Raw genomic sequence first — 20,170 nt, 5'->3', positions numbered from 1 at the left:
ATTCCAGCAGATGGATGAAGTCGAGATTGAATATCCCAGCAGATATTTACTGAATCTAAGTACTACTGCACACACACACACACACGCACACACACGCGCACACACGCGCACACACACGCACACACACACACAGACAGACAAAACAATTAAATAAAGATTTTTTTAAAGAAATGTTTTCCTGTTTAAGAGCAAAAGCCAGATTTAGCATAGGCTAAAGCCTTTTCAGCACGTTAATGTTACCTGCGATTAAAGCACAGACTTCAAAGGCAGATGGACTTGTTTACTTAACCAAACAGGAGGAATTGCAATTAAAAACTAAATGAATAGAGAGTGCTGTCACTGTAGTATTTCATGCTCGTGCAGAGAGCAGGAAGGAACATCCCACTCCGCAGACAGGCACGTCCAGACAGAAACAGTCAGGCTTTACTGGGTGCATTTAATCCTACATGGCTGGATCTTGCAAAGCGAGTTAATTTTTTGTGAGTTAATGGTGCGCAAGCCAGTTCTCTCTTTAGCATATTGATGTAACTAATATCACACATTTAATCATGCCCAGTGATGTAGGTTAGATTCATTCTAATAATAATCCATCTTCATATTAGCACGTTATCATTACTGCCACACTTTTCTTCTTCTGTTAAATATCTTTCAGTTAATTGCAATTTGGAATATGCACATATTTCAAAAGACAGTATACTGTAGCATTTCAAACTCATGACAATGGTCTAGCTGCAATGTGACCTACAACAAGGACACCAGCATGCAGGATGCTGCAGTTTATCTATAACGTTATACTGTTTTTGAAATATTTGCATGTGATGTAGAAAACAAAACAAATGACGAACCACAAGAGAATAAATACAATAACAGGGGACCAGTACGCTTTTTAATAAACCTAGTTAATGAAATTGGTTTAAAGCATTAATACTCCTTTAATTACAGCAATAGCTTTGTTTTTGATGAGCAGGAGAGTCCTAATTAAACTATTTCTTTGTACATGAAACCCTTTCTGTCCCCATTTCCAGTGGCAATGTTCTTCTTATTATCCAGCTCATCATCCTTTTACTAATATATTCACATCTCAGAGCAGTGCTGCCATCCCTTGCACTGATAAGTTTTAGTTATTCATTGTCCGTCCTCCCCCATCTAGATTCTAGAACACTGTTATCCACACTTACAGCCACTAAAGTCTTGGGGTCGCTAAGCCCTTTCCATCAATAGAGTTAAAATATTCACAGGGAACTGAAGAAATAGGGAAAGGACAGTGATTTCTGCAATGCAAAAAAAAAAAAAAAAAAAAAAAAAAACATGTTTGCCACACACAGGAATGTATACCTATCAATCATTATGAAGATTTGACATTGACTCCAAATAACGTGTAGATTCTAAACTTCACATTCTCACGCATCACCACAATCTTACAATCTGCGACTGAGAGGAATACATTAAAAAGTTTTCTTTTACACTGGCCTAATTCAGTTCGTATGAATAGCAGTTCTCCTTATGCAGACCAATTGGCCAGCAGAACAGCAGCAGCCAAGTGACCATCTGAAAGTAGTTTTTAAAGACTGCTGGTCTTTATTTACAGCTGGTCTTTAAAATGGGAAATAAATCCCTGGTGAGTTCATCAGAGTGGGCACTATAGACAAGATGGTCTTTAAGAGGTTAAAGCTGGATTGATAACACAGCATGCAGCAGACTATTGCATAATGTGAAGCACACTACAAAATTAAGGAGCTTGTATCACAAGCCTTCAGCTTTACATGGCTAAGCTTTAGGAGAAAACGTATTTTTTTTTTTTTTTTTTTTTTAATGTAAACTTTACTATGAATGTGTGACTACGTGTTTAACGTAACTTTTTTTGACAAAAAAAAAAAAAAAAAGATGACTAATCCCATAGAGACCTCTGCTGGTGAGAGAAGAGACTACAGAGCATTTGACTACATTTTTTTTTTTTCATCTGTTCTAAAACTGGGGTTCCCAAATATTTTTACCTGACCAATCGGCACTTCTGTAACAATGTAAATAACTTTTTTTTTTTCATTTGAAACTTTTTTTTTTCATCAGTATTTTAGCATTGTTTTTCGTTATTATAAATACATAGAATATTATGATTACAGATTCTTACACAGGAATCGGAGACTACAATGTGGGTGCTAACATTTCTCTGTCACAAGGAACAGTATAAAAGGACTACTGTATATGGTGTTCACTCTTTGTTGCAGATTTTAAAAAATACAAAAAAAAAAAAAAAAAAAAAAAAAACAAACAAACAAAAAAAAAAGATTTCCTCAAAATACTGTAAACGCATTCGGCAAGAACCATTTAAAACACGAGGCTGACTAATTACAGATAATTCCCACCCTCCTGGTGGAGCAGACGGTGTTGCTGATTCTGACTGCTATATGGGAGATAAGACTGCAATAATAATAATAATAATAATAATAATAAATAATAATAATAATAATAATAATGTTGTTGTTGTTGTGCATGATTTATTTATTTATTTCAAAATGGTTCCATTCAAGTTTTACGACTGTATACTAACAAGCTAAAGGCCAACAGTGTTATATCTATGTTTATACTGAAATATTCTCCATTTTAATTAACTAATAATAATTATTATTATTATTATTAATAATAATAATAATAATAATAATAATAATAATAATAATAAATAATAATAATAATCAGTTGATAATACGCCTCAAGAACTTATTTATTTACAAAACAGTACAATAAAATAAGAATTATTCTCAACATCTCACTTTCTTTAGAGAGCTTTGCTATACGGCCTCGTGGTGTCGCTATGGGCACCTTTAAAAAAACAAAAGACAGCATAAGGATTTACCCAGTTTTAAGGGAAATGAAATAATAATAATAATAATAATAATAATAATAATAATAATAATAATAATAATAAGATTTCTTCAGGGAACCACACTTTGCATCCTAACCTTACATTTGTAAAATATTGATTGATTTAAAATAATCATTGAAGTCATTGAAGACTGCTTCCGTTATTTTTATTTTCATATTTTAGTTTAGTTTAGTTTTGTTTTTTTGGGGGAATGATCGACCATAATTAACATTCTATGATAAGAATACTTTTATGTAAACAATAAACATTTGATTCAGCATTCACTTCAACATCTTCTGGTTTTAAAGTTGCATTCATGAATTTGCATTTTTGGCGTACTCATATCGACACAATGTTTTTTTTTTATATACTGTTGTCAAGCAAAAGCTATTAAATGGCTTTGCTTATCCATGTACCACATGTCCATGAAATCGAATAGCCTACAAATAAACCCGAAGTATATTAATTCAAAAGTGCAGTTTAAACTTACAGAGATAACAAAATGGCAACCTTGTTTTTACCTCTGTGTCCCGTATACATTCCACAGTATTATTCAGGCAGTTTAAAATGACATTCTACAGTTTATCAGCAGGTGGTAGTATGGACCTGTTATTTTATTATTATTATTATTATTATTATTATTATTATTATTATTATTATTATTATTATTATTTCTTAGCAGACACCCTTATCCAGGGCGATTTATAGAGCTGCTACAGCTGAAACCAAACCTTTGAACAGCACACACATTAAATGAGGTCATTATCATTATGTTTTCATACCATACAAATATAACTAGCATTGAAATGATATAGTAAACCTGATAAGCATTGCAGTAGATAGGAATTTTGAACGATAAAAGATTAAAACCATGCAGTTTTGCCTCGCCTGACCCACCGAACTGCATTTTGGTTGTATCCCTTTCTATCAGATTGATTCACAGTCTGTCTGCCCTGGACCATATTTAACAGAAAATACATAACTCTGTCTCATTCACCTGCCCTGCAGTTTCAGTCCAGCATTTTTTAATGGGATTCTTATTAAAAAAAATAATTCCCTAATTCTTTCTCAGTTTTAAAAGTTATATGTTTGTAGCTTTTTAACTTCCAATGAATACTTATTTTGTTTGAAGTGTATCATCATTATTATTTGCATAGCCCTCACTGATAAACTAAGTAGGAAGGACCTGCTTTCACTGATAACTCATATTTAGGATAGGGGTGTGTATCCGGTGTACTACAGGGAACTGGGGATGATGTAAGTGCGTGGATCGAAGGCGTCCTTTTGCACTGTAAGAGAAGGGAACTTGTTTTTCTTGTCTTCACAGTGCAGAAAGCTTAAGCAAACAAGGATATCTCAGAAAACAGAGAGAAGGTGCTTCAGACGGTTTTCTGCAGCGTCACATGATGATGAAGGTAATGTGAATTATATTAGTTCTATTATTCAGACACAATCTACAGTATAATGCAAACGAGCCAACAAAGCCATGCCAAGTGCAGTAAATGTGTTTTTATAAAGCAAGTAGAGTTTAGGTTTTTTTCTGAAGTAGAGTGTGCTTAAAAGGGACAGATTAAACCAGAAAGGGACAGTAAACCAGATTTACTAAGCTTTCCATACTGTGCTATTTCTTGGACCTCTTAGGTGTTGTGTCAAAACTTGGAATACTGTATTAACATAAAGGCTTCTGCATGAAAATAGCTACTACTTACTATTAAACATTTTTCCTTATAAATCTTCATTATAGCAAAAAAATGAAAGGTAAAGACATGTGTAAAGACTATAATATATAAAAACAGCACAGCCCTATTCCAGTGCGAGCTGTATACAGTGCATATAAGACAGTATCAACAGTATCTATCAGTTTCAAATATTCAGATTTCCACGTTGTTTATACATTTGTTTTCCATTTTATACATGCCTTGTATCTCAGCCAGTATGGTAGCTGCAAGACGTCTCTAATTTAAACATACCTTAGTGTAAGACACAAACTCCTTGGCTGCCAAGGAAACAGAGCAAATTTGACTCATTGCTTTACTTCTTCTTAATAAGAGCATAGAATGTCTGCCAGAAAAGTAATGGCTAATTATTGTTGAACAAGATTTGAATTACTGGAGGCAATTCTAGAATTAAGTAATATGATACGGTCAGGATAGCTAAATGCATTAGTTATAGTAGTGGTTTATTTCATTTTTCAGATCAGTTAAGATGTAATGTTTTCCAAAATCTTTTTTGCTAGTTTTACAGAAATCGCCTGTCTTGTCTTTTCTGTCTATGAGGTTTCAAGAGATGCATTGCATTAAAAGGCAATGGTGGTTTTAAAATGATCGACCCGACCAAATTGATTAGCCATGTCAGCTAATTCGGCCCATGTATAGTTTTTTAGATAGTTGAAAATCCAGCTAATCTGCTTTTAAGCCTATTTATAAATTAGCATTTTCACTGATATGATTGGAGTTAACAATCATTAAATTAAACAAATTAAAATCCATTAAAAATCCATTAAAAAGCTGAGGAGGCCTTGCAATCAGCCAAGCCAATAAATGTATGCCCTTTGAAAATGCCAAACTTCTGCTTTCAAAATAAACTACCTTAACCTTAGTTAATAGGAATGAGACGAGAAACTGGATTTAGCAACCACAGAGCATTAGCAATGCCTTATTAAACACGCACCTGACTCCAGCACTGCAAGCATAATCAGGAGTTTACAAAACTTTGAGCTCAGATCTGAACTACTGCAAAGCCATGAATATTTGCAAGCCTATTTTTTTATATATTTTTCGCAAATGAAAAAAAAACGCAAATATTTTTGGCACGAAAATATATTCCACTTACAATACATACATCATGTTTTGCAACAGGTCGCCAGAATTTCTGGAGCAAAATAAGTTTTGTGTGCTGCAACACATAAAGACACCTTGCCTGATCTAGCCGAATGTACTGTATACACTGAATTGCCCAGCATACTTTTTGTTAAAGGACAGTATCTGAGGAATTGCAATACAAACCACTCAGAATGATTGCACACAAGTTAAGGGTAGAGAAAAAATTAACACAAAGCTACTTGCATTAAAAGATTTTGGACAAACATTGTTTTAAAGGTGAAAACATCCTACCTAAGGGTTGAAAAATCCATATTGCAACATAAAGGGCTTGAAAGACAGTCCTTCCAATGACAGTTCTACTTTTCTTGATTAACAGTATGCCAGATGTGAAATTGATTGCTTTAGCACGCTAAAGACTAACACCAATATAGAACCACTAATGTCGCAACTGTATTAGGGGACTACTAATGTCGCAATGGTATTAAAGGACTACTAATGCCACAACCGTATTACAGGATCGCTACCATCACAACTGTATTAGAATACCTGCTAATGTCACAACTGTATTATTTTTCACACTGATATATTCCTTTTCTCATCAGCAGTGAACGGAACACAAAATTATATGGAAAGAAGATACATTACCAGGGTGATAAGCGAAGAATGGAGATACTTCAGATCTAATCAATCCTCGTATTTCACAGTCCATTGTAAGAGGTAGCGGATTTGATTTATGTTACATGTTGAACACCTTTCAGTGATAATATCCTTCTTTGGTCTTTGTATTGACAATTAGACGTGCCTCAACGACTGTTAATAATCATTTATAAATATTTTGTATTGTGTTCAATATGTTCTGTGTTACTCTTTTCTTTTATTCAGGTGGTTTCCTTAATAAGCTTAACTGAATACTCCAATGTTTATATTCTTCTACTAAATCTTTGTCCTACAGGTCTGGTTTCTTCAACCCTGATTTGTACTAATGAAGGACTACCTTATCCAATGTAATAGTAGGTATTCCAAGATTAACAGCATTGGTGCTAATCAGGGTCTAAAATCCTAGATTTGAGGATATACTTTAGTGCTTGTAACTAAGTGATAATACCATCACAGAGGGAATAGCCAGAGATTCTGGAATGTTTTTGATAGTAGTGAAAACCAGCCCTTAATCTCTGGTACTGCCCTCAGTGAAAGTATCTTTGCAGTTATAAGTCAATGTCAATAGTCAATCAGCGCATCACCTTATATTTCAAGTATAATGCAGCATTGTGTTTGCTGCAGGCAAATATCAATCAAAAGCAAAACAGTTGAAATGCCAAAAAGTTCTTGAAAATAAATATAAATACATTATTATTAAAATCCAAATTACCAAGACCCGATGTGGGACTTGAAACAAAGTCGATGGTTCGGCCTTAGCCTTTTTCAAGACAACTAACAAACAAACATTTCAGTGTGCAATACATTTTTATATCCTTTCAGGTGACAGTCAGGGAACGTTCTAATTATCCACTTAATTATACAAATCTCATAACAGATATTTTCTTTTTTTTTTTAAAAAAGAGATCCATTTGTTTTTTTATCACAAATTTGTTCATTATTCTTCATTAGATGAACCAAATGCATAACAAAATTTAACTTAGAATACAAGATCATATACAAACAAGATACGCATGTCAATTAAGATACCACACACTTAATTATCACAAACCTCAGCAGCTAAATCATACCAATCAAGGTAATAATCATAATACATGAGGTTTAGAGGACGTCATTGTTTGAGTCTTTTCATTTTTTGAATGTTTAGATTCAAGTCGTATTATAACATTTCAGCTTTATACACACATCTAATAAATGATAAATACAATAATTAGCACCATACAAGGCAAATAATCAATCATGATAAAAAAAAAAAAGGTTTAAAATCCAGTTCATCATTTAATTCTTTTGGTTTAAAGTTTCTAAAGTATGAATCCAATATGTTTATCTTTTAAGGAATTTCAAATCAAGGTCATCTCCTCTTACAGTCATTGTGACTTTTTCTATTCCAATAAATTGCAAAGAGGAGACTGGATGTGCATATTCAGTAAAGTGCATAGCTACTGGATAATTAGGATCTTTCCTTCTAATAGAACTTTTAAGACTCAAACAATGAATTGTCCTCTAAACCTCTCATTATGATTACTAGGAGGTAATTACATATTGATTTAAATGATTTAGCTGCTGAGGTTTGTGTTAATTGAGTTGAAAAAGGCTGAGGCCGAAACGTTCCACATCGGGTCTTGGTGATTTGGATTTTGATAATAGTATTGGAGCTATTTTCTAAAACTTTTTGCGTTTCAACTGTTTTGTTTTTGAGTTATAAGTCAATGAAAATATTGAAAATGTTCTTTGTATACATTGCAATGATATCTTTTTTGGCAGTGCTGGCCTGTTACTAGAGATTAGTGACCATTTTGTTAACCAATAAGGTTCACTTTGAATTGAGAATGTAGTATCAGATATTGATCCAGTGCATATTGTTTTGTTCTGTTTCAAGTGTTACTAAACTTGGTGTATTCCTTTCTCAGCTTTTTGTTTTGAACAGGAATATGAGCTCACCCACTTCCTTCCGACTTTCCTTTGCAAGTCTACGAATGCCTTTCTCAGATAGCATCAAATACACTCTATTGGGCATCTCAGTCTTTCTGTTTGCAATTGCAGCGCTGATATTAACATGGCAGTTGTATCAATACTGCAAGCGCAAACCAAAACCCAGTGGAAAAGGTACACTGATTTACTCTTGATTCAAATACCAATATTTAACCAACTGAGGACAGGCTCAAGTTTACAGGGGTGACCCAGGGAACACAGGAGGGGAACTGGAGAATGTAGCCACTTCTAAATTATTACCACGTACGAGATTTATCCAAGACAACCAAGCCAGACCCAGCAATAGCAGGAACAATGGAGGACAGTTGAGACACTAGTTTAACTGTACTGTAAAATATCTATACATATGTTATTAAAGGTAGATTATTAACTAGAAATTACAGTTTATTATAATAACATTTATTAACGTAATAATGTAGCAATTTTTTTAAATGCCTTAGTTACATGTCTTTATAACCTTGTATTGCTTATACATAACTGAAGGTAACTTTAAAATGAAGATAACTTTTCTAAAACCACGGTGTCTATACTGTATGTCTATTATGTATGTATTTTTTGTATTTGTTTTATTTTTTCAGTAAAGAGCTATCGAAGTGTGGATGACAAACAGGCAGGGAACACTATTTTTGAAGCAGTGGATAAAGAATCAGATATTCAGAAGTATGATTACAAGGTAAGGGGGGGGGGGGTATTATGGCGTCTCATATTGATCTGCTGTTATTAATCATTATTTCTTTTCCAGTGTGGCATGAGTTGCACAGCTCTTCTTTGAAATGCACACAACACCCACCCTGGATGCCCAATGTTTAATGTTTCAACAACTGTAAATGTAGGAGACGCCTCCAGAAAATGTGGTCCACTTGAGCTGGAAAGAGTCGGCTGATGTTTGGATTTGCAGCCTTTATTTTCTTTTTGACACCATTAATACTGCCAAAACACTGCAAAGCTGATAGAAGACCTTGTTCTCTTGTCCCTATTCATTCCTGTGTTACAGGTAATTGAACCCCACCTGAGCCCAACTAGTTTCCTGTGTGCAAGTCTAACACAAGTGTAAGGTCTGGGTAGGGTCCTATTACCTGTTGCAGGAAAAATGGACAGGTCAAAAAGATCAACACCAAAGCACTTGTGGTTATTCTTTGTTTAATGGGACAATAATAATTATACTGCAGGTTCAAAAACTCGAAGGTGAAATAAAAAAACTGAGCAGGTGCCTTTCAGCAACTTCGTCGATTAGTGAGCAAGACAGCGCTGACTTTCAGAGCATCACAGAGGCGGACGCCCAGGTGAACATCCAAGGGAAGCTCAGATTCTCCGTGTCCTATGATAGAGAGCAGTCCCAGTTTGCCCTGACTGTCTTGGACGCTACAGGCCTCCCGGTCCGAGACTTCAGCCAAAGCGCTGACCCCTTTGTCAAGGTAAAGCTGCTGTCCGGACCGCTGTCCGAGCAGCCTAATCTCCAGTGTGTCCTTCAGGAGTGGGAAACCAAGACGGTGAAAAACAGCAGGAACCCTGTCTTTGGGAGCCAGTTCTCCTGCCCACTTACCGAGAAAGAACTGAAGACGATTACTGTCAAATTAGAGGTAACCTTTATGCAAATAGTGTGTTGCAACTGTACAGACAGCTGGTACATAGCTGGTACATTTTTTTTCACAGCAAATGCTTATGTGCATGTACTGCAAATTACATTCGATTTTGGTAGTGGTTGAAAAAAAAATGGCCCATTTGTATTGTGTTTAATTAATTCCTTAAACAAACCTAGAGTACAGTTTACGCTTTATGCTTAACTAGCTCATTTATTTACTTTACTGACTTTAGTTTCCTTGCTCGTAAAAGTAAGGGAAAGTTACTTATAGTCCAAGTTTATAGCAAAGTTATTCTTCCATCTCCCCCTAGTGGTTATTCAGTTAGCATGCAGGACATTTTTTATTATAAAAAAGGACAGTTGGGCGAGCTACAGTACAAATTTTTCCTATATTAATAGTATTAAGAAATATGTGTTCTACATTAGATAACAAGTTTACCATGAAACCTTTGCATGGTCAAATTTTGGTTTACCATGTTTAATCTGTCACGCTTTTTTGCACCTCACTTTACCACGCAGTAAGCTGTCAAAATTATTTAGTGAGTGCTGTAACTATTTGCCACAGGTCAGGGACTTCGACAGATTCTCAAGACACAGTGTTCTTGGAGAAGTGAGGACGCGCTTGAACAATTTAAACCTGTTATCACATCCGGTTGAGATCTCGGAAGAGCTACAGAAGTTAAACAAGGTGTGTTTAATAACTGTGTTTAACAAAGTGACATTTTATGGAAAAGGGAAGGCTAATTTGACAACAAAAAAGTGCTGGCAGAATATAACAAAGCACTGGATTGCCAGTAGAACAGGAAACTTGATCCAAAGTGGAAGATCGCTGGATGGGGCAGGCCCTTTTTCTATTACATATATCTATGGCAGGCCGATAGAACTGAAGAGCTGCTCTTGAACTTTGATGAAAGAACCTTCACAAAGACTTCATCTAAAAATTAAAAACAAAAAACACAGCATTTGAGTAATTGCAATAAGACCCACTCAGGGTGATTGCAGGTCATTTCTTCATTTTATTCCTGGTCATCTTTTATGCTTATAGAATGGACTAATACCATAATCACACTACCTAAATTAGGCATAATCATCACATATCGAAAACGTACATTTGAATCAAGTAAATGTGGTTTAAACATTTGTTTATAGTGCATTATTTCGGTAGTTATTTCTTGCAGATGAATATATTTGTATTAGAATGCATCCTTTCATAGTACTTTGAAAGATCCTTATGAAAAATGTATACATTTTATTAATCCTTCCCAGGATGTTGTTGTACATTTGACTCTTAAATATTTTTTATTAGAGCCTCAAAAAAATAATAGTTGTTCTTCAGTAGATTCCAAGCATCTGTCTTCCCTGTTTTCTTTTGATAACTAAAACATGTCATCATGACCTGAACACAAAAAGCCACCAATAACAGCATTTCATTTTAATTACAGGACTTGGTTGGAGAAATACTTCTGTCTCTAAAATATCTTCCTACTGCCCAGAGAATAGAAGTGGGGCTCCTAAAGATTAAAACAGCTTCACTGACCAGCAATAAAGATAAAGGTATACCATTTTATATATATATATATATATATATATATATATATATATATATATATATATATATATATATATATATATATATATTTGTAATAGTTGTTGATCTGCAGAACTATCAGAGTTGCAGACCAACCTTACTTAGTAGTGAGCCAGAGCAGAAGGTTATTCAGGAAATTTAAGAAGAGGGTGATATTATTTGCGTGGCAGTGACGATATAAAAAAAGCTTGTATCATTCCATTGAGACCTCATTGAAACAAGAGGGTACATCTAAATATTCTTGTGTGAAAAATGTAAACGCCTGAAGACACTGATAAAGACTTATTTTAACACATTGCAAATTAATTTGACTAGTTCCTTTAAAGTAATTGCAGCTACCAAGTCATTCCAGGAATTCTTTATAATTTGCACTTCCATAAATAATACAGGTCTCAAGCATGTAGTTTTAAAAGAAGCACATATAGCAAAAATTTTCATTTTAAAATGAGATTTCTACCACTTATGTTTAAGAAAGTTTTCAGTTTCTATGTCTTATTTTCAAGATATCTGTTACACTTGCATTTCCTGTATCATTTATTTTTTAACATAAAAATCCATGTTTTCTATAACATATATTTCAACAGGTACAATTATAGAATGATTTTGTTTTTGATAAGATCACTTTTAGAATTTCTAAATTAAATGTAAATGGACCAAATTCATGGCTGGCTATGAACTTTTGAAAAAAAAAACAAGTACTTTGTATTTTTTTTTATATTTTTATTTTAGCTTTATATGCAAGAGTCTCCATATTCTGCAACCAGTGTAGGCTGAAGCAACAGAAAACCTCTCTGAAGTCAAAGTGGGGAATTACTGTATTCAATGAGGTCCTGACGTTTTCACTGCCAGACTCTAACATAAGGGAGTGTGTGATTGCTGTCTCTGTTTATGAAACTATCGTCCATCAAAAAAATAGTAAGTGCCTGATTGGACAAGCTATCCTGGGGAAAAGGAAGGCCAGTGAAGATGAGCACTGGTGTCTGATGATGCAATCCCTACGCCAGCCAATCGCAAAGTGGCATTCCCTTTTAATCTAAAGTGTGGTTTCTTTGGTTGCCAGCTATGGTGCAAAACAATTTTTAAGAACCTTCCGCTTCAACACTGTCAGTTGAGTGTTGGCCAGCATACATGGTTCTCATTGCTGATCAGAGGGGGTTAGGGCAAATTGAGCAGATGTATGCACCTGCCAACCAAGTGTCTACCATCAGTCCTCTTGTCAAGCTCTGTCAAATCTCTTGTCTTGCCCATCATGACTGAAACTGACTTGAAACACAGACATGCAGCCTTTATATATTACAGAATAATTGTTCGGGATTACAGCCTGTTTTTTTAAAAAAGAAGAGGCCACTCAACTGGCTAACTGATGTATTTTACTTTCTAAAAACATTCTGGTTTATTATACAGACTATCCCTTTGGTCAGTCTCGTTGGTTAGATTTGGGAAAAACAATAAATATATTTAGTTCATTCTTTAATGTCTGGATGTATGTGGTATTTGAAAGACTAGGGTTAGGGTTAAAAACACATTGTGGGATTGAATGAAATGGAGGAGCCCTACAGTCAGTTCCTTCATTATATAATTAAATAATGAAGATTAAATAATCAAGGGCCTTTTTGGTACAACATCCTGTAAATTAAATGGATTGCAAGACCCAAGGCTGATTACTGATTTTGAAAACAGTATTTATTATACCAGTAATGGGGTCATTTGGGAACTCCTGTGCAGAGTCCACTGGAGGGAGGGAGAATGCTTCATACTGCCCTGTAGTGTAGGGAGAGGAGATATGTTTCACTTCGTTGTCTACAACAGACACTAAAGTGTTCATTTCCCCCTCAAGAGACTTTCCAAGCAGCCATTTATAGTGCTTTCTGAGAGGAATTTATGTGGAAGATAACGACATTGCCAACAATTCACTTTGATTTAATGTACATTTTACCTTTGTGGAAAGTTTCACAATAACAGAACAGAGATACTATTAATAATGAAAATATTGTATCTCTCTCTCTCTCTCTCTCTCTCTCTCTCTCTCTCTCTCTCTCTCTCTCTCTCTCTCTCTCTCTCTCTCTCTCTCTATATATATATATATATATATATATATATATATATATATATATATATATATATATATTATATATATATATCTATATATAGGCTGTATGCTGAGACTCTACTCATAGGTTATTTTAAAGCCTGTGGTGATAAATAAAATTGGGTTTGGTATTCAAAAGTAGATCACAGGTGTTTGTAAACCTTCCTTGAAGAATAGAGATTGTTTTGAAACGTAAGAATAATTTCAAAATGATTGTGAATGTTGCCATTTTATTTCCTAAAGAGGGTGCATTGTTGTAGTTATGCCCTTTATTAAGTAACCCATTGTACAGTGCATTTTATGCAAAGAAAAAAAAAGCACATTGATAAGAACTGATATTTCTGTTTGTTCTTGGTGTAACTTTCACACAGGGGTGTGTGCATGTATTAATTTGGGGTAAAGGCCTAAATCATGGATATTATACAAAATGTTTAAATTATTATTTTGGTGTGATCTCTTGCCTATAAAACGCTGTACAGTATATCAATATTGTGATTGGTTATTTTAACCTTATAGAAAAGCTTGAAAAAAAATGCTTGAATACCACAATACCATGCAGTAATCTATGGTGATGAAGAAACCATCAGCTACATAATGGATTCAAAACTAATATTGCACAGTGCCCCTGGTACTAATAATATAATACTCTATAATACTCTTGATATGTCCAGATAACATGTCACCATCATGGTACACTAACCCATACATTTGCTACCATTGCCCCATAGTACAAAACCTACTACACTGCCATTGAAAATCATTTAGAAAGATTTTGACATGTTACACTTGACATCCCATTAAATCCCATTGCTTCAGTAGCATCTTTGTCATCTGCCTGTGGCTTAAAATGGTTCAAAGTGACATTGCTGCAACGTGGATAAGGTTCTGATCAAACCATTCAGAATCCTAACCCAACATCAAGCCCAACATGGCTATAAAGATAACATCCCCGCAGAGCAGGGCAAGGGGCTGACTGGCCAGGTCTCCGTCAACTGGCTGTTTTATCCTTTGAGAACAGCAGAAGAGTACTGATAAGTTACTTCGAATAATATTGTTTCTAAAGGTCACCTGATTTCATTTGTAAACTTGCTTCAAAGATAAAAACTCTCACTTACAAGTCAAACAAGACTTCCCGAGACATACATGTTCTGTCCAATTGATAGTTGAAAAAACAATTAAGGGCTCACCACCATCCCACTCAGCAAACCTAACGAAATGTGTACTCATGCCTTTAGAGATTATATTATACGAAAGGTGCAATGCCAGGTACACAGTAAAGAAGAACATGTGTCAATATGCATACCCATACTTGATCCACATACAACTTGCACAACAGATAGAGCAGCTACAGTGTAACAGCTTTTTACAACTGCGCTACACAAAGAAATATATTTGTGTGTGGTATGCAGGTCAACTCAATTCACATGCTGTCAAAGTGCATGTTATGGGATAGCATTGTATACATTGCCGCATGGTGCTAAAGGAAGATGCCTCAAGCATGCCGGCAAGAAAGACTGTGAACTCTGCATTGAATTCTGCTCCAACCAGGGTACATAGCTTTTGAACTGTAAGATAGCAGGCTAAATGTCCAGGCAGCTTGGCCATGAGGCTTGTTCATTTAATAAGAAGCATCGTCCAACTCAATGGGTTTTTGCTGATGTTTTCCTAACCGAAGACAAGACTTCTAATATTCAGTGTCTTGCGAGATTTCCTTTACACTGCAGTGCCTGTACTAGTATGCTACTGTTTTATAAATATGGATATTTGGCTCTCATTTGACTTATTGCTGTCTCTCTAAGTGAGTTTGGGCCTTATTTTTTTTAAGTGTTTCCTTTGTTCCTTAATTATCTCCCTATTTTTTGTAATCATGTCAATGTTACGAAAAGAAAAATAAAACACATTGAGAGTGCTTAGGAGGACTTGAAATATATAACTTAGTGGTTTGGTTTTGTAAAAATAACAGGTGGTATTTCCTATTTTTTAAACAAATAGGAGTTGATTAAAGACTGAACCGCTTTGAAACTATGGCCCTTCCTCACTTTTAATGAGCATGGACTTGAATTCTAGTGTGTTGTATTTCTTAGGAACCAATAGCTAAGAAACCCCATTTTGTTTGTTCTGTTCAGAATGCAATAGTAACAGTAACAGTGAACTGGTTTTCTAAAACCCTTAAGAACTAAAAACTAGTTGTTTGATACTAGTTTATTAACAATTTGTTTTTCCTTTCACAAAGAAAGGATAAACTGCATTTAAATATGGCAAAAATACATTATATGAAAGCAAGTAGTGTTTTGTTACTTGAATCAGTATAGCTTTAATACTAGACATATTCTGTGTATTTTTCAGTGCTTTCATTTCAATTAAAATAAAACACCTTAATTTCTGTAGCAGAAAAAAAATCTACATAATTTCCCCGGAAGATTTTGAAATATTTTACACAGATCCATACATCAGTTAATAAATTGCATTTTTTACTTTAAATTTAATACTTGTTTAACATAAAATAATTTATATTTTTGTTTACTGTAGATCAATACAGTATATGGATAGCTAGAGCATATAGTCTTAGTAACTGCCCTAAATTAAAATAATTGTATGTCTGTTTAAAAATGCAATTAATAATGCAATTATTATAACACAAATACTACAGGCACTAAATACAAAGTGCAATAAGCATAATAAAATGTGACAGGTGTGGTTTGTTTGGACCAATTTTACTGTTTTTGATGTCATGAAACAGTAAAGTGCCCTGGTGTAATACATATTCTGTACTCTAGGTGGCAGTGTTTTTGCAGCAAAACTGCACTGCAATCTTCTGTAAAGTACAAATAAACGACAAACAGTAGGTGTAGGCTATATGATGGTAAGAACATTTGTAAAATAAATTGGGGTTTGACAACTGAAGCGGCAATATTATTAAATATCCACTTCTGAAATGGATATAGAATTTATTAATTATTATTTTAAAGCACTGATCCCAGCCGGGGTCATTGAAAAATTCTCCATTTTAGACGACTTAATAATCTACAGGAAATCCCTGAACACTGGAAAGAAAAGGTTGAGAACCACTGCCTTAAAAAACATTCTTTACTTACGAACCACATGTTTGTTTCATTGCAAAACATTGTGTATTCTTCAATACACGATGTTTTGTCATATGCAGACAGGCTAAAAGAATTGAATCTGTTCAGTCTTGAACAAAGAAGACTACGTGGCGACCTAATTCAAGCATTCAAAATTCTAAAAGGTATTGACAGTGTCGACCCAAGGGACTTTTTCAGCCTGAAAAAAGAAACAAGGACCAGGGGTCACAAATGGAGTTTAGAAAAAGGGGCATTCAGAACAGAAAATAGGAGACACTTTTTTACACAGAGAATTGTGAGGGTCTGGAATCAACTCCCCAGTAATGTTGTTGAAGCTGACACCCTGGGATCCTTCAAGAAGCTGCTTGATGAGATTTTGGGATCAATAAGCTACTAACAACCAAACGAGCAAGATGGGCCGAATGGCCTCCTCTCGTTTGTAAACTTTCTTATGTTCTTATGTTCTTAAGCGCATCACCACTAAAGTGAAGCAGGCAAACTTAAGGTTCAGGATACTTTTAAGTTATAGCTCATTATCTGAAGTTTCGACTATACCAGTGTTTAGAAATACAGTAAGTGTATTGCACCCATTAAAACAACTTTTAAAAACACGATGGATGTGGCAACTTAATGATGTTTGTATAAAACAGTGCCACCTTTTAAACTACAGCATTTGTCATCACACATTTTAGCAGTAACTGAATCATTCTAGGATATGATTTTTGTTGGTTGATATGCAATGTTGCATGTAGTGTAGCACAGTGACAGTTTGTGTGCAGTGTTGCAGGCAGTGTAGCACAGTGATAGTTTGTGTGTAGAAATGGGGAGTATGTAGCAGCCCAGTTTGAAGATTTGCTGTAGACAAAATAGAATGTTCTGATGTATAGGTTCAATAACCCTTCCCATCCTCCGGACATCACTGCTCCAGGTCTTAACGAGAAGAAGCAATACTTCATACTGACATACCACAGAGGATCTCAGGCATTACATGTGATCCTAGCAGTCTTGTTTGATTTGCTTGTTTTTGCTCCCTTTTCTGAAAACAAATATGGAAAAAAAAAAAAAAAACTTTGCTTTTGCTTTAAGATCTGCTGCCTATTTGTTATGGTACAGGATAATCTCACTCCCACTTAGGAAGCAGAAGCACTCAGCTAAAACTTCAGGGCCACCTGCTCCATAGCATATGAGAACACATGGACTATTACTAAACACAGTTTCACCCATTTCTCGTTTTAATATGATTAGCCACAGGGTGTATGTAACAAGCTCAGGTGTTTCTTATTAATAGTAAAACCAGGAATAGATCTAACTGCTATGCAATGGGAGTCTTTATTTCTATCATTGGAAACTTTGTTAGGCTAAAAACCAACACACATATACAGTAATATTAAATATTTGTAAGCAAAGCTAGGAACAGAACCACACTTGGGGTAGTTTTAGTCCCTGGTTATGGCTACATGATTGGATTAGAAAACATCTGGATAGCTTTTGACCAACACACTGCTTAAAATGGTTCAGGAGATGCAACATGAACAAGGAGGGAGGGAAAGGGCTAATCCTCCAGGAGGCGCTTATCACACAAAACTCCACATTCATTCCGCATGATTTCTTATTTAATCAAAAATCTGTCACATTCCATCACACACACATATCTGGATTTGAGACACCTTGAGATGGAATGATCAATATGTCAATAGAACTTCACTGCAGGTACGGTGATAATTCTAATTCTATTACAAAGAAAGTTTATATATAGCCTGCCAGTATTAATATGACTGTTGTTGACAGAGATAAGCACTCATCAGAAAGTCGAATTTCAATCCGGTCTACGCTACGGCATGGGCAATAACAGATTCCTTTTGCTGGCTGCAGCCAAATACTACATTAGCAGCTGGACCAGTGAAGGGGCAAAGGAGCAAAACAATGATCACGAGTGCTGCAGCTCCATGCTCTACTGCAACAGAAACTGACAAGCTAAAGCCAATTATTACTGGAAAAAAAAAAAGCAAGGCCATGGTGTTTTGTGAATTTTTATACAATACATCCGGCAGATTAGTTATTCTATAACAGCAGCATGGATGATTGGAGTTTTGTTCAGCGCGTGGGCTGAAAAACTTTAACAACAGAAAAGATTTGCTGACCAGAGCCGTTTCTTTTTAAAAATATTTTAGATTTTGGTGCATGGAACTGGCTATCAGGCACCGTGCTGGCTGGCACCATGACAGCGTCCCCTCACAGCTCATGCCAATCCTGCCATAACCATTCAAGTGGTATTCATCAGTATTAGGTTTTGGAGATGATGGCTTTACTGGTTACAGTTTCGATAAATCAGGGGTTCTCCACTGACCCTGAAGATCTACTTCTGGTATGTTTTCCAACCATGTCCCCAAATAGTATTTAAACTGGAAAAGACTCAAAGAAGTGATTTAGGACTTGACTGGAACATAGTCCTGGACTGGAACAGATGGATAGAGGGCCAGGGTTAAACCATGCTCACCCTTTCTGCTAGGCTCTTGAGCAAGTCAGATGAAACTTACAATGCTAACCCACTGGCCTTGTCAGATCATCACTGTGCTATATAAAACCCTGTTTACTCTTTGCAGCATCCCATCTGAGATTCAGCACTTCTGCCAAGTCTACCCAAGCTCTCTCCCCCAGCCCTGTGGGATGCAATGTGAGAAAGTCTAGACTTATTCAAGACCTTGACCATAACAATAAAGGAAAGCTGGCAGCAAAAAAATAATAATAAAACATGTTGCCATGTGCAGCTGTGTTGCAAAATCAGGTTGTCGAAGGACATAGGAGTATCACATGTGGTTATCCTTATAAAAAATAAATAAATAAATAAACACACTTCCAATCTGCTGGCCTGAGATACAGAAAGAAGCTTGTGCAAGTTCAGTGAGCCTCATAGTGGGGAATTTAGAATACTAATGCACCTTTATATGGAATCACCTGGCACTGCAGACATACATTGTGTTATATATAAAAGCTGCATTTCCATGCTGTCAGCTTCACTCGATAGATTTAAAAAGTTAAATAACTTCTCCCTGCTAGTATATCCTAATTGTTCTAAATCATATTTCTTTTCCATTGCCATTCAGCAACAGAGCAGTTTTGATTCTTTTGAGTGACTCAAAAAGTGTCAAACCTGATTTATTAAGACCACAACAGATTAACCTATATGTCAGTGAGATAAAGCCTTAACCCAAATCACAAACCAAAAAGAACAATTGTGATAAAGATAGTATTTTTTTTCTTTCGGCATTTTAAACCATGCCAGAATTAAATAATTGCACCCAGACAATGTTTTTAAGGAGCTATAAGGATTGCTGCTCCATAATTATAATATAATTCTAGCGTCAGTCACAATGGGCAAGACAGCAGTGCTGACACACTTGATAGAGGCTTAGAACTGGCATTGCGGTCCATATCCTAGACTTTGTTATAGAGTTCCACCCCTAGATTCCTAAAGGAATGCATATCTAATCAAATCA

The 20,170-nt window shown here is 35.3% G+C and overlaps 2 protein-coding genes across 4 annotated transcripts in view; one reads left to right on the top strand and one right to left on the bottom strand.

Annotated features, from left to right (window-relative positions):
• Window positions 1-4,141: 4,141 nt before the first annotated feature.
• On the top strand, window positions 4,142-13,520 carry LOC121330307 (synaptotagmin-6-like). Of its 3 annotated transcripts, none has more exons than XM_041276729.1 (9): window positions 4,142-4,275; window positions 6,288-6,399; window positions 6,635-6,692; window positions 8,250-8,445; window positions 8,910-9,004; window positions 9,501-9,911; window positions 10,479-10,601; window positions 11,356-11,467; window positions 12,231-13,520. In XM_041276729.1, the coding sequence occupies exons 4-9, from the start codon at window positions 8,271-8,273 to the stop codon at window positions 12,536-12,538; spliced, it is 1,224 nt and encodes a 407-aa protein (XP_041132663.1). In that variant the 5' UTR covers window positions 4,142-4,275; window positions 6,288-6,399; window positions 6,635-6,692; window positions 8,250-8,270; the 3' UTR covers window positions 12,539-13,520. The 3 variants fall into 3 exon arrangements, with proteins under 3 accessions (XP_041132663.1, XP_041132664.1, XP_041132662.1); XM_041276730.1 differs by having other exon boundaries at window positions 6,285-6,392; XM_041276728.1 differs by having other exon boundaries at window positions 6,285-6,399.
• Window positions 10,611-20,170, bottom strand: part of LOC121330308 (choline kinase alpha-like) — a 32,723-nt gene continuing 23,163 nt past the window's right edge. The window contains exon 8 of the mRNA XM_041276731.1: window positions 10,611-10,847. Within this exon, the coding sequence (XP_041132665.1) occupies window positions 10,768-10,847 (80 nt within the window). The 3' untranslated portion in view covers window positions 10,611-10,767. The remainder of the gene's footprint in view (window positions 10,848-20,170) is intronic.

Source organism: Polyodon spathula, chromosome 17, assembly GCF_017654505.1.
Source record: "Polyodon spathula isolate WHYD16114869_AA chromosome 17, ASM1765450v1, whole genome shotgun sequence".
NCBI classification, from domain to species: domain Eukaryota; kingdom Metazoa; phylum Chordata; class Actinopteri; order Acipenseriformes; family Polyodontidae; genus Polyodon; species Polyodon spathula.
Note: the sequence above shows the minus strand (reverse complement) of the source record. Positions and strands in the feature narration are given on the sequence as shown.

Excerpts from the sequence above, each read along its gene's own strand:
- LOC121330307 (XM_041276729.1), top strand. The coding sequence starts at position 8,271 with ATGAGCTCACCCACTTCCTTCCGACTTTCCTTTGCAAGTCTACGAATG. Across the intron at positions 9,005-9,500 it reads TTCAGAAGTATGATTACAAG|GTTCAAAAACTCGAAGGTGA; the intron begins GTAAGGGGGGGG and ends ATTATACTGCAG. Across the intron at positions 10,602-11,355 it reads AGCTACAGAAGTTAAACAAG|GACTTGGTTGGAGAAATACT; the intron begins GTGTGTTTAATA and ends TTTTAATTACAG.